Source organism: Schistocerca cancellata, chromosome 6 (genome assembly GCF_023864275.1).
Source record: "Schistocerca cancellata isolate TAMUIC-IGC-003103 chromosome 6, iqSchCanc2.1, whole genome shotgun sequence".
Classification (NCBI taxonomy): domain Eukaryota; kingdom Metazoa; phylum Arthropoda; class Insecta; order Orthoptera; family Acrididae; genus Schistocerca; species Schistocerca cancellata.
In genome coordinates this window covers 63544365-63559016 of record NC_064631.1, presented here as the reverse complement: position 1 = coordinate 63559016, position 14652 = coordinate 63544365, and the positions used below count along the sequence as shown (strand labels likewise).

Sequence of the window (14652 nt, the reverse complement as noted above, 5' to 3'; positions counted from 1 at the left end):
AATCATGCTACAGTGGTATGAGGAACATTATAGTGAACTCATACTGATGTCTTGCGCAGTACACGTGTCTGGTCTGTACCCATTGGAACACATATCGGGAGCCAACTGAGTGTCCACAAAACCACCATCGCGTAATTTGTGGGAACTGCTTGACTTGTGTGTAGACACCTGGTGACACAAACTTCTGGAAACCTGTCAAGGACGTGCAGAATCCATACCAAGCAGAATCGCTGCTGTATTGTGTTTGTATACTGGACCAACTTATTATTACACAGGTGGTCCTAATGCTTTGACTCATCGGTGTGTAAATCTGAAATGACTCACCCTGTCGTGTGTCCAGGAGAAGGGGAAGCTGGTGGCGACGTTGATTAGCGGCGCGCCCAGGTGGTGAGCGAAGGCAGCCGTGCAGTCTGTGAAGTGGATGTCGGTGATGACCAGGTCGTAGCGGTCGCCAGAACGCACCAGCTGCCGCGTCTGGGGCTGCGACAGCGCCTCCCTGCAGCCTTCCACGTTGCCCAGCCAGCTGGAGGCGTAGCCCCGCACTATGGACCGCAGCGCAGGGATCATGTCCGGTGATTCCTGGGCGAGAAAATGAGGTTTTGTTAGTGACAGGGGCTGAATAAACGCTCAACAGACCCGAGTCTTCAAAAATGGCTCTGAGCACTATGGGACTTAACGACTGAGGTCATCAGTCCCCTAGAACTTAGAACTACTTAAACCTAACTAACCTAAGGACATCACACACATCCATGCCCGAGGCAGGGTCGAACCTGCGACCGTAGCGGTCACGCGGTTCCAAACTGACGCGCTTAGAAACGCACGGCCACACCGGCCGGCTAGACCCGAGTCTGTACTTGACGATGAGGTCAGCACTCTGTTGTGTTGTGCATCAGGTGAAAACTGGATAGCAGGGTCAAGAGCTAAAGTAAACTGTGACACAGGAGGTGGATTCTTTCCGTCTCTGATGTTTCTCTTCCCCAAAAATTATTACTTTTTTCCGCAAATTCTGTGATATATTCGATATTATACACTGACAAGTCTAAAACATTATGACCACTGCCCACCGCGGCGTTGGATGTCGCCTGGTGGTGTTGCGGGCACGTGACGCGGTAACAAAACTACTGGGTGATCAAAAAGTCAGTATAAATTTGAAAACTGAATAAATCGCGGAATAATGTAGATAGAGAGGTACAAATTGACACACATGCTTGGAATGACATGGGGTTTTATTAGAACCAAAAAAATACAAAAGTTCGAAAAATGTCCGACAGATGACGTTTCATCTGATCAGAATAGCAGTAATTAGCATAACAAAGTAAGACAAAGCAAAGATGATGTTCTTTACAGGAAATGCTCAATATGTCCACCATCATTCCTCAACAATAGCTGTAGTCGAGGAATAATGTTGTGAGCAGCACTGTAAAGCAGGCCCGGAGTTATGGTGAGGCATTGGCGTAGGATGTTGTCTTTCAGCATCCCTAGAGATGTCGGTCGATCACGATACACTTGCGACTTCAGGTAACCCCAAAGCCAATAATCGCACGGACTGAGGTCTGGGGACCTCGGAGGCCAAGCATGACGAAAGTCGCGGCGGAGCACACGATCATCACCAAACGATGCGCGCAAGAGATCTTTCACGCGTCTAGCAATACTTTGTTTGTTTTTGGTTCTAATAAAACCACATGTCATTACAAGCATATGTGTCAATTTTTATTTCTCTATATACATTATTCTGTGGTTATTAAGTTTTCAAATTTATACTGACTTGTTGATCACCCAGTATGTAAGCGGAGCAAACACGGATGGGGGATAACCCTGGCTGAGATATGGGCTGCAGGTGGGGAAATCCGTTGAGATAAGCGACTTTCACAAAGAGCAGTTTATTATTACGCAGAGCCTGTGAACGAGTATCCCGAAAACGGCTACGCTGGTCGAATGATCACGCGCTACTGTCGTTAGCATCTACGCAAAGAGGCAGAAGGACAGTTAAACTACCACTAGGCGCTAAATAGTTGAACGTCCACCACTCTTCATAGAACGTGGCGTTCAGAGGCTTATCTGCTCTGTAAAGTAGGATAGATGGTGATCCGTGGCATCTGTGCCGAAAAAGCACAGTGCTGCTGCTCGCAAAAATGTTTCGGATCACACCGTTCATTCTACATTGTTGCACATAGCGTTCCGCAGCAGACCACCCCCACGTGTTCACATATTGACCCAACATCATCATCAGTTACGACTGCAGTGGGCACAGGACCATCTTGATTCGACCGTCGAGCAATGGAAACTTGGCGCTTCGGGTGAATCACACTTATGCTACACAAGGTCGATGGCCGTTTCCATGAACACCGTCATCGAGGTGAAACGCGCAGCGCGTCACGGTCGCAGGCTGGTGGGAGCAGCATTATGCGATGGGAGACATTCTCCTGCACTTGTGTGGGATCTGTGGTTGTAAACAAAGACACGCAGACAACTGCGAACCACCTGCATCCCTTCGTGCTTAATGTCTTCCCCAACAGCGATGTCATCTCTCAGCAGTGTAATTGTCCGTGCCTCGGAGCCAGAACCGTTCTACAGTGGATTGAGAAGCATTATAGTGAACTCACGTTGATGTCTCGGCGACAAAATTTGCCTGATGTAAATCCTATGGAATCGATCTGGGTCGCTATTGGGTGTCATAATCGCGAACGCAAATCAGCGGCCCGTTATTTAAGGGAATTACATAACCTGTGCGTACGCATCTAATACCATAAACCTCCACAAACCTATCAACAAACTGTCGGATCCCTAATACGCAGAATCAGTGATGGACTTCGTTCCAATGACAGACAAACAATCTACTAAGCATGTGGTCATGTTTTCACTCATCAGTGTATAACATGTGCCCAGCACCTAGAAATATGAAATATTGACACTATTCAATTTCTTACCAGTTCCGTTGTTTTGATTACCAGAAATGTATCGAGCTAGTTGGTTTGCCTAAAAATCATATTAATTACAAAATATCACTAATTTCAAGTTTTGTCATTATTGTTCGTATGTAAACATACACTCCTGGAAATTGAAATAAGAACACCGTGAATTCATCGTCCCAGGAAGGGGAAACTTTATTGACACATTCCTGGGGTCAGATACATCACATGATCACAGTGACAGAACCACAGGCACATAGACACAGGCAACAGAGCATGCACAATGTCGGCACTAGTACAGTGTATATCCACCTTTCGCAGCACTGCAGGCTACTATTCTCCCATGGAGACGATCGTAGAGATGCTGGATGTAGTCCTGTGGAACGGCTTGCCATGCCATTTCCACCTGGCGCCTCAGTTGGACCAGCGTTCGTGCTGGACGTGCAGACCCCGTGAGACGACGCTTCATCCAGTCCCAAACATGCTCAATGGGGGACAGATCCGGAGATCTTGCTGGCCAGGGTAGTTGACTTACACCTTCTAGAGCACGTTGGGTGGCACGGGATACATGCGGACGTGCATTGTCCTGTTGGAACAGCAAGTTCCCTTTCCGGTCTAGGAATGGTAGAACGATGGGTTCGATGACGGTTTGGATGTACCGTGCACTATTCAGTGTCCCCTCGACGATCACCAGTGGTGTACGGCCAGTGTAGGAGATCGCTCCCCACACCATGATGCCGGGTGTTGGCCCTGTGTGCCTCGGTCGTATGCAGTCCTGATTGTGGCGCTCACCTGCACGGCGCCAAACACGCATACGACCATCATTGGCACCAAGGCAGAAGCGACTCTCATCGCTGAAGACGACACGTCTCCATTCGTCCCTCCATTCACGCCTGTCGCGACACCACTGGAGGCGGGCTGCACGATGTTGGGGCGTGAGCGGAAGACGGCCTAACGGTGTGCTGGACCGTAGCCCAGCTTCATGGAGACGGTTGCGAATGGTCCTCGCCGATACCCCAGGAGCAACAGTGTCCCTAATTTGCTGGGAAGTGGCGGTGCGGTCCCCTACGGCACTGCGTAGGATCCTACGGTCTTGGCGTGCATCCGTGCGTCGCTGCGGTCCGGTCCCAGGTCGACGGGCACGTGCACCTTCCGCCGACCACTGGCGACAACATCGATGTACTGTGGAGACTTCATGCCCCACGTGTTGAGCAATTCGGCGGTACGTCCACCCGGCCTCCCGCATGCCCACTATACGCCCTCGCTCAAAGTCCGTCAACTGCACATACGGTTCACGTCCACGCTGTCGCGGCATGCTACCAGTGTTAAAGACTGCGATGGAACTACGTATGCCACGGCAAACTGGCTGACACTGACGGCGGCGGTGCACAAATGCTGCGCAGCTAGCGCCATTCGACGGCCAACACCGCGGTTCCTGGTGTGTCCGCTGTACCGTGCGTGTGATCATTGCTTGTACAGCCCTCTCGCAGTGTCCGGAGCAAGTATGGTGGGTCTGACACACCGGTGTCAATGTGTTCTTTTTTCCATTTCCAGGAGTGTATACACGGTTAATAACTTCGTGCTAAAGTAAGCCAAGAAGCTGTATAAATACATAAAGTATTCAAGTAACCAGTACCGAAGATACCTTAGTAGCACATGGGCTCAATTAATTTGGAAGCAATTAACATCGGTGGGTAAAACAGCGTTACCAAAATAGAGTCCCATATTTAGGCAAACTAGCCAGTGTAACTCTACAGAAATTATTACCGTATCTGAAAAGTTCATCTTTAAAAGAATATGTGTTTTCTGTTCAGTTACTCAGAAATGTAAATCTTTAATTGTAAATTGCGAAAAACTGGCAAACAATAATAGTTATGTAAGTAGCAAACTGGAATCCATGTTACTTCAGCTGGAGTTCCGTCAGCGATGAGTTCTGAATGGACCTACATCGGTGTGTGTGCATATGGGGAAATGTATGGCAGTCAATTTGGTACAGATTAAAAGTCAGAAAATGTACCACGTTTTACCTAAATTTCGCTTCTGGGAGATTATTAAATATTTTAGTGACTATTTTAATTGATTAATTGGTTTCTGGATATGTAATTATTATCATGGACGATGTTATACTTCAAAAATAGTTATCAAGAATGGAGGTAGGTCATGAACGACATTGTTTTCAAAACCGATACTTTATCATTCTGATACGATTGTCTGCTTGGAAGGACAATGTAATGAGTGACTTGTACAATGACTGTGTTAATGATTTATTCGCCACATGTGAACAATTCTGATTGATTAAGGTATGATTAGGTTACAGCATTCGAACAATATTATGGGTCATTAACTGAGTTTAGTATGTGGCTACTCCTTTATCTTTACCGTAATTAAAGGACATGAGAATCGAATTGGCTGTAAACAGGGGTTTACACAGCATCCAAGTGCAGTTAAAGTGTGTGAAACGCAACTATGGTGTAGACTACTTTTTCAGAAAATTTCGACGGATGCGCTGCTATCGAGGTTACCCAGACACAGAAGATGATTAAGCTACAAACCAAGCCAATTTTTTACTTATTTTTTTCATAGAACTTAGCGATTTATTGTAAAAAAAGATGATTTTTTTCAGTGTAGTGTCTAATAAAGCCAATAGTTTAATTAACTCATTAAACCTATTTGCTTCAGAAAGAGCTGCCTTGGACCAATTCCACAATAACCTTGTTTCATAATATTCACGGTTTCATGGTGTATCTTTTAAGTTGGTGCTAACTCTTTTAAAACTACCTCAAGCTTCTGATCTAAAAATAGGAAATATGAATTTAAATTTCCCATTCATTCTTACCTAGCAATGGTGACTTTAGTATGAACTAAAAAGCTAGAAAGAAAGAGCTGTCCATGTAGAACTTGTGCAAAATAACTTGCACCCCTTTCGTTCGAGCAGGCGAGGTTCTCGCCCGCTGAGCTGCGCAAGGCTTACTAAACTATCAAACTTGTTCGTCAAATTCGCTTTTACGTTGCCTCGAATTTTTCAAACAAGGATGTACACGCACCAACAAAGATTGTCAACTTAACGTGACTTTTGAGTAGACTCTGTTCATGTATGCTGTTCTTCTGGCACTAGAGGGCAAAGCTACAAACGCAGATAAAATATTCGTAGCACTGAGTCTGGCACTGTGTTTAAAGAAAAAGAAGAGGAAGAACGCTGGTCCAGGAATGGTTTGAGATTAGAGAGAAGTATATGCAAGAAAATCTGTTAAAGGAAGTGTTACACTTGGAACATGATGATTACATCAACTTTCTAAGAGTGCACAATGAAACTTTTAAAAACTTGTTTAGAGTGACTTCTTCCTGCCGTTGAAAAAGAAGACAAAAATACGTGAAAATTTATTCTCTTCTTCTTAGCCCTTTAATGGCACTTCATTAAGGTACACAACATGGGAACATATACCCTAGATCGCGCGCTGAGGAACCGGAGAGCTTTGATTTTTTTTTTTTTTTAATTTAATTGGCCTCCCGGTTGTATGTTGTGCATAGAAGATTGATTTTCTTCTTAACCTCCTCCTGTGTAATATATGGCTAAGAACGACGTAAAACCTCTCCCATTTTGTTAATTACCAGGGCTGTTTTGTTTTCATCCTTAATTGCAGTTTCCATAGTTGTGGAAACTCGCGATGCATTGAGATAAATTGTAATAAAACTGTTTTTCACTAAACTTATGCGGCGGAACATTAACACAAACAACGTCTGCACCTTGTCAAATTTTCCGTCACCCAAAATTCATCTCCAACACCTCAAACAGCAATGTTCACGCTCAAATACTTGGCAAACACAGCGAAGTTTTACAAACTGTTTGATCGTTTACGAGGGCCTTTAGAAATGGCCGGCTCAGTTGTGTGTGTGTGGTGCCTTGTTTTTCCGGTCCTCTGTTCAGAGCCTACGGACTTGTCGATTTACTGATCACGAGTAAACCCCTCTTCAAAGAAACGAACTCCCATGTATAAACAGCTTCCAAGTTCTGTTAAATATTTGACGTTACGCACGTAAGCGAGAAAAGTTTTGAAAAGGTTTGAAATTATGTTTCAGGACTGTCTTAAGTCTGTAAGTGCTCTCATTATCAAACACTGGAACACTATATTCAGGATAATTTGCGGTCTTTTTCAAACAAAAGTTAGTTTTTCAAGTATCTCAATGTTTGTGACCCCATATCTCCGGAATCTTTATTTCATAGGTATATTCAGTGCTATATTTGGGTACTGTGTGCCAGAAGTATTGCGAACAGAGTTCGTAGTAAAAAAGAAACAAATTAAAACGTCACGCCCGATGCGGCAGTTCCACTGCACGAAAAGCGAAAAATGTAGCAAGCGATAAACTTTTCCTTTCGCTGTTTTGTGGGTGGTGCCAGAGAGAAAATGTTTCGTAAAAGTTTGAAATTATGCGTAAAGTACGTCGGAAGTCAGTAGGTGCTGTCATTTTTAAATAAGGGATGAATATAGTCCAGACGTAATACTCTAACACTCGCACTTGACGTAATACTCCAATACTCGCACTTGATTGCTATGTTGAACCATTCACATACGATCATAACCCATGACGACTCATTATGTCAACATTTTATAGTTTTAAATTCGATCACTAGTTACACAAAATATTGAAAATCAAACTTTTTTTGCCCCTGTATGCCGTTACATGGGCAGCCTACAACTGTATCCGTGTTCCGTGGACGAAGTCTAAGGTACACTATGTGATCAAAAGTATACGGACACCCGATAGAAAATCACTTACAAGTTCGTGGCGTCCTCCATCGGCAATGCTGGAATTAAATATGGTGTTTGTCCGCCCTTGGCCTTAATAACAGCTTCCACTCTCGCAGACACACGTTCAATCACGTGCTGGAAGGATTTTTGCAGAATGGCAGCCCATTCTTCCGGGAGTGATGCACAGAGGAGAGGTATCGATGTCGTGCGGTGAGGCCTGGCACGAAGGCGGCGTTCCAAAACATCCCAAAGGTGTTCTATAGGATTCAGGTAAGGACTCTGTGCAGGTCAGTCCATACAGGGATGTTACTGTCGTGTAACTATCAGTTTAACAAGTCACAGCTGCAAAATACTAACGCTAATTCTTTACAGACGAATGGAAAAACTGGTAGAAGCCGACCTCGGGGAAGATCACCTTGGATTCCGTAGAAATGTTGGAACACGTGAGGCAATACTGACCCTACGACTTATCTTAGAACAAAGATTAAGGAAAGGCAAACCTACGTTTCTAGCATTTGTAGACTTAGAGAAAGATTTTGACAACGTTGACTGGAATACTCTCTTTCAAATTCTGAAGGTGGCAGGGGTAAAATACAGGGAGCGAAAGGCTATTTACAATTTGTACAGAAAGCAGATGGCAGTTACAAGAGTCGATTGACATGAAAGGGAAGCAGTGGTTGGGAAGGGAATGAGACAGGGTTGTAGCCTCTCCCCGATGCTATTCAATCTGTATATTGAGCAAGCAGTAAAGGAAACAAAAGAAAAGTTCGGAGTAGGAATTAAAATCCATGGATAAGAAAAAAAAACTTTGAGGTTCGCCGATGACATTGTAATTCTGTCAGAGACAGCAAAGGACTAGGAAGAGCAGTTGAACTAAATGGACAGTGTCTTGAAAGGAGGGTATAAGATGAACATCAACAAAAGCAAAACGAGGATAATGGAATGTAGTCGAATTAAATCAGGTGATGCTGAGGGAATTACATTAGGAAATGAGACACTTAAAGTAGTAAAGGAGTTTTGCTATTTGGGGAGCAAAATAACTGATGATGGTCGAAGTAGAGAGGACATAAAATGTAGACTGGCAATGGCAAGGAAAGCGTTTCTGAAGAAGAGAAATTTGTTAACATCGAGTATAGATTTAAGTGTCAGGAAGTCGTTTCTGAAAGTATTTGTATGGAGTGTAGCCATGTATGGAAGTGAAACATGGACGATAAACAGTTTGGACAAGAAGAGAATAGAAGCTTTCGAAATGTGGTGCTACAAAAGAATGCTGAAGATTAGATGGGTAGATCACATAACTAATGAGGAGGTATTGAATATAATTGAGGAGAAGAGGAGTTTGCGGTACAACTGGACTAGAAGAAGGGATCAGTTGGTAGGACATGTTCTGAGGCATCAAGGGATCATCAATTTAGTACTGCAAGGCAGCGTGGAGGGTAACAATCGTAGAGGGAGACCAAGAGATGAATACACTAAGCAGATTCAGAAGGATGTAGGCTGCAGTAGGTACTGGGAGATGAAGAAGCTTGCACAGGATAGAGTAGCATGGAGAGCTGCATCAAACCAGTCTCAGGACTGAAGACCACAACAAAAACAACAACCACTCCTCCACAGGCCATGCACTATGAACAGGTGCTCGATCCTGTTGAAAGACGCAGTCGCCATCCTCGAATTTCTCTTCAACAGTGAGAAGCAAGAAGGTGCTTAAAACATCAGTGTAGGCCTGTGCTGTGATAGTGCCACGCAAAAGAACAAGGGGTGCACGCCCCCTCAATGAAAAACACGACCACGCCATAATACCACCGCCTCCGAACTTTACTGGCTACACACGCTGGCAAATGCCGTTCACTGGGCATTTGCCATATCCACACTCTGCGATCGGATCGCCACATTGTGCATAGTGATTCGTCATTCCACACAACGTTTTTCCACTGTTCGATCGTCCAATGTTTACGCTCCTTACAGCAAGCGAGGTGTCATTTGCATTTACCGGCGTGATGTGTGGATTATGAGCAGACGCTCGACCATCAAATCAAAGTTTTATCACCTCCCGCCTATCTGTCATAGTACTTGCAGTGGATACTGATGCAGTTTACAATTCCTATGTGATGGTCTGTATAGATGTCTGGCTATTACACATTACGACTCTCTTCTACCGTCGGCGGTCTCTGTCAGTCAACAGATGAGGTCGGCCTGTAAGTATTGTGCTGTACGTGTCCCTTCACGTATCCACTTAACTATGATATCGGAAACAGTGGACCTAGGGATGTTTGGGAGTGTGAAAACCTCGCGCACAGACGTACGACACACACTCAATCACCTGACCACGTTCCAAGTCCGTGAGTTCCGCGGAGCGCCCCATTCTGCTCTCTCACGATGTCTGATGACTACTGACGTCATATGGAGTATCTGGCAGTAGGTGGCAACACAATGTACCTAATACGAAAAACGTATGTTTTGGGAGGTGTCCGGATACTTTTGATCACATAGTGTATATACACGAGGTGAACTGCTTGGTCCTCTCAGGGAACGTGCAGAGGCACTCAGACCAGCGACACAACATGTTCCCGAAAGAGTGCACAAATGCAGTGCATTGGATTTGACGGTGGGGTATTCGAACAATTCTTGTAAAGACTGTACATCAGCTATAAAATAATGTGGACTATAACGTTTGGACGTGAATGCGTTAAAAATACGTATTTTTCAAATGACACGTCGTAAAGCCCATGTTGTATTGTGCGCTGATAATTGTACATACGTGCATGTATAAACCCGACAATGTACTGAATAATACACACATCGAAAAATGTTTTGCATTACCCCGGTTCCCTGAACTCCTGAAGACAGACGTTCACTGTGGATATTGGATCACAGCCCCTGTGACTGTTCAGAGATGTCACTAAACCCGCCCAAAGATATGAACAATCATGCATGAGCGGCGCCTATTAGACGGAGGGGATCCGACAGCCGATCAGTTCCAGTCATTCCACTAGGAAGGAGGTACACGGCTCGTGTTGTCTGTAGTTCTGTAGTTCAACCATGCCTAGACGGTCAATACCGCGGTTCGATCGCGTCCGCATTGTTATTTTGTGCCAGGAAGGGCTCTTAACAAGGGAAGTGTCCAGGCGTATCGGAGTGAACGATATTGTTCGGACATGGAGGAGATACAGAGAGGCAGGAATTGTCGATGACATCCCCTCGCTCAGGCCGCCCAAGGGCTACTACTGCAGTGGATGACTGCTACCTGTGGATTCTGGCTCGGACGAACCCTGACAGCAACGCCACCATGATGCATAATGCTTTTCGTGCAGGCGCAGAACGTTGTGTTACGACTCAAACTGTGCGCAATAGGCTGCATGATGCGCAACTTCACTCCCGGCGTCCATGGCGAGGTCCATCTTTGCAACTACGACATCACGCAGCGCGGTACAGATAGGCCCAACAACATGCCGAATGGACCGCTCATCACGTTCTCTTCACCGATGAGTGTCACGTATGCTTTCAACTAGACAGTCATCGGAGACGTGTTTGGAGGCAACCCTGTGAGGCTGAACGCCTTAGACACACTGTGCAGCAAGGTGGAGGTTCCCTGACGTTTTGGGGTGGCATTATGTGGGGCCGACGTACACCGCTGGTGGTCATGGAAGGCGCCGTAACGGCTGTACGCTACGTGAATGCCGTCCTTCGACCGATAATGCAACCATATCGGCAGCATATTGGTGAGGCGCTCCCATCGTGCACATCTTGTGAGTGACTTCCTTCAGGATAACGACATCGCTCGACTAGAGTGGCTAGCATGTTCTCCAGACATGAACCCTATCGAACATATCAGGAATAGAATGAAAAGGGCAGTTTATGGACAACGTCACCCACCAACCACTCTGCGGGATCTACGCTGAATCGCCGTTGAGGAGTGGGACAATCTGGACTAACAGTGCCTTGATGAATTGTGGCTAGGATGCCACGACGACTACAGGGATGCACCAATTTAAGAGGACGTGCTACTGGGTATTAGAGGTACCGGTGTGTACAGCAGCCTGGACCACCAACTCTGAAGGTCTCGCTGTATGGTGGTACAACATACAATGTGTTGTTTTCATGAGCAATAAAAAGGGCGGAAATGACGTTTATGTTGATCTCTATTCCAATTTTCTGTACAGGTTCCGGAACTCTCGGAACAGAGGTGATGCAAAATTTTTATATGTGTGTACATAAAATAAATAACAACGCAAATTAAATATGTTATGTCTCAGAAACCATTCGTAATAGAGCATCGTTTTCGTCATATTCCTGAAAAGTGGCCATTCCTCCTGGGGCACCTCGTAAATACTGGCACATGGACGTACCAAGGGGAAGGGAAGGCACGGGGAGAGCATCTGCCCGCAGGCTCCCCCCCCCCCCCCACACACACACACAAAGGATTTCACATGCCTATGTACCTACTGTCATCGAGCAAGCAAGCAAGCAAGATTGCCGAATCTGGTCGAGCGCCCGTGTACTAAACTGCGAGTTTCAAAACGGTGGGATTGGGTTGGATTAGCAAGAGGCTGGCAGTTATTTGACATGTTTTGGCATGTTTTGAAGGAGCCAGACGTAGGTGATGAAAAACATTCAATGCCCATATCACACTGAATTAAAATGTCAGGTTAATATTGTGTTGTGATACGCACGGTTTGATAAATAATAATAAAGAGTGTGACGTTGAATAACGAAGGACAGTTTTTAGTAGTAATTTTAGTATTTTGTGCCTAAAAGGTGTAGGTGTAGGCTATGTAGGAAGGTACTTCATATTATGAAAATTGTGGTCATCATATCGATTATGCAGCTAGAACTGATTTTACCTACGTAAAAACTTTGCAATTTCTCTATAGTCTGACCAACGAAAGAAAGCTGAACCCCGCGTTTTTACGAACGTAAACACCATACAATTCAAACGTCCCTTTTTAATGTCAGACTGTATACGTTGGTAGATGTGTTCTTCATGCTAAATTTGATAAAATTTCGTTTTTGTCCATCTGTCTTTTTTCATAATATTTTTTTCTATCTATGAATAATAACTTGATTAAAGATTATCTTGATACTTATTCAAGCGTATTTCGTGATTTAAATCGTTATTTGATCCATAAAAGTTGCTGACAAATTTGTACAACACATATTACATGTATCAATTTATTGGTTTTTACGAAAATCGTTAGAAAATTAATTTATTAATTAAGCCAGGTTTCGCTGGCCAGACTATAATTGAAACATGATTCGTAGGCTTCTTTCTTTATTTTTGTAGCACAAAACAAAAAAAAAAAAGAACTAGAAAAGCGCATGATCCAAGTGGCAGTAAATCTAGTAAGATGGATCCAACGCCTGTTACACAGTGTTACTCTGATCCTCCAAGACACAATAGTAATAAAAACTTGTGTAACTCACTGCTGAACTCACAAGAAGAATCTGAACAGGTACCCTTAATTCTGGTAATATTATTGGCGAAGTAGTTTCCGAATCTCGTACATCTGTATCTACATTCATTCTAGAAACTGGAGATAACTGTCATGAAAATGGACGATCTTTTGTAATGACTACCAAAAAGCGAATAGATATGTTAAAGCAGGGCTGCGTATCTCCAGAAAATTATGATTTTGCTGGTGATGCTACGCTATTTGAAACGCAAATTTAATCAAACTTGGCTAGGAATGTACAAGCTTGGTTAGTCAGAGAGATTGAAAGGAACGTTTTGTGTTTTTTGCGTTACATTTCCACCGAAACTTGAACCTGGTGTATGAGGATCTCTAATTGTCTGACCATTCACAAAGGATATACTCAATTACTGTAAAGCACATTCAGACAGACAGTGGCACGGAGAGTCGTCTTTATCTCTCAGTCTCTTTGGCAAGGCAAAGAAAAATAAAGTACAGGTTGATATGAAAACACATCACGTAAAAATTTTTGAAGATGACAGAAATGCAAGACAATCTGTAGTCAATACAATTAATTTTTGCAAGACATGATTTGCCTTTGGGAGGAAAATAAAAAGATGACAGCGTATTTGCTTAAACTAAAAATTGATTTTGGTGATGACATTTGCTCAATATACGTCTCGAAATATATAAGATGAGCTTTTAAACACATGTGGAGTGCTAATGAGAGAAAAATTAGTCCGTAATGTCAAAGCCGCAAGTGTCTACAGCATTTTGGCTAATGAATCAGCGGATATATCTGAAAAGGAGCAATTATCAATATGTCTTAGATATTACTATGAAACGGTAAAAAGATTAAGGAAGAATTTATGAATTTTGAAGAGTTAGAAAAAATGCATGGCCAAACGATAGCAGATGAATGCATTAAAAATCGATGCGTGGGACAGGACTACGACGGATGTGTTACAATGACGGCAAAGGATGGCGGTGTCCAAAAAAATATTAAAAGGAACACATAAAAAGGGTTTATATTTTCACTGCGCCTGCTGCAAATTAAATCTTGTAGTAACCGACTTAAATAATGTTCCTAACTGCAAGAGACGGTAATTTTTTTCAGGCAATCAGTTTTCCGTCAAAAATATGCACCGAAAATACCATTGCTGTGTGAGACAAGGTGGTCTCATAAATACAAAAGTATTTCGATGTTTAAGGAACATATTGTCGAAATTGCAGAAGTTTTTGAAAAGCTTTCTCAGATATGGAATTCTAGGATAAGAAAAGTACCTAACCCAGTGGTATCCGCAGCTGGACAAAGTACATTAGTACTGGCTTTATGTTTTATAGACAAGTACAATTCTCTGCTGCAACCGGCCGCAAAGATATTGTAGTCTAAAATCCTGGACGTTATTAAGTGTGCAGAGCACATTCAAACTGCAGAAGGGAGTACAGAATTATTAAAATTAACTAATGAAATTGCTAAGGCTTTGAACCTAGAGCTGCGTCTTCTATGGACAGCAAGCCGTTAACAATACAGGGCAAATCAAGCAAATGGTTAGTTAAGTGAATATTTTCGTCGTTCGCTATAAG

The 14652-nt window shown here is 43.7% G+C and overlaps 1 protein-coding gene across 1 annotated transcript in view; it reads right to left on the bottom strand.

Annotated features, from left to right (window-relative positions):
- Positions 1-14652, bottom strand: part of LOC126190738 (UDP-glycosyltransferase UGT5-like) — a 193471-nt gene that overhangs the window by 125575 nt on the left and 53244 nt on the right. The window contains exon 3 of the mRNA XM_049931231.1: positions 325-579. Coding sequence (XP_049787188.1) covers positions 325-579 — 255 coding nt within the window. The remainder of the gene's footprint in view (positions 1-324; positions 580-14652) is intronic.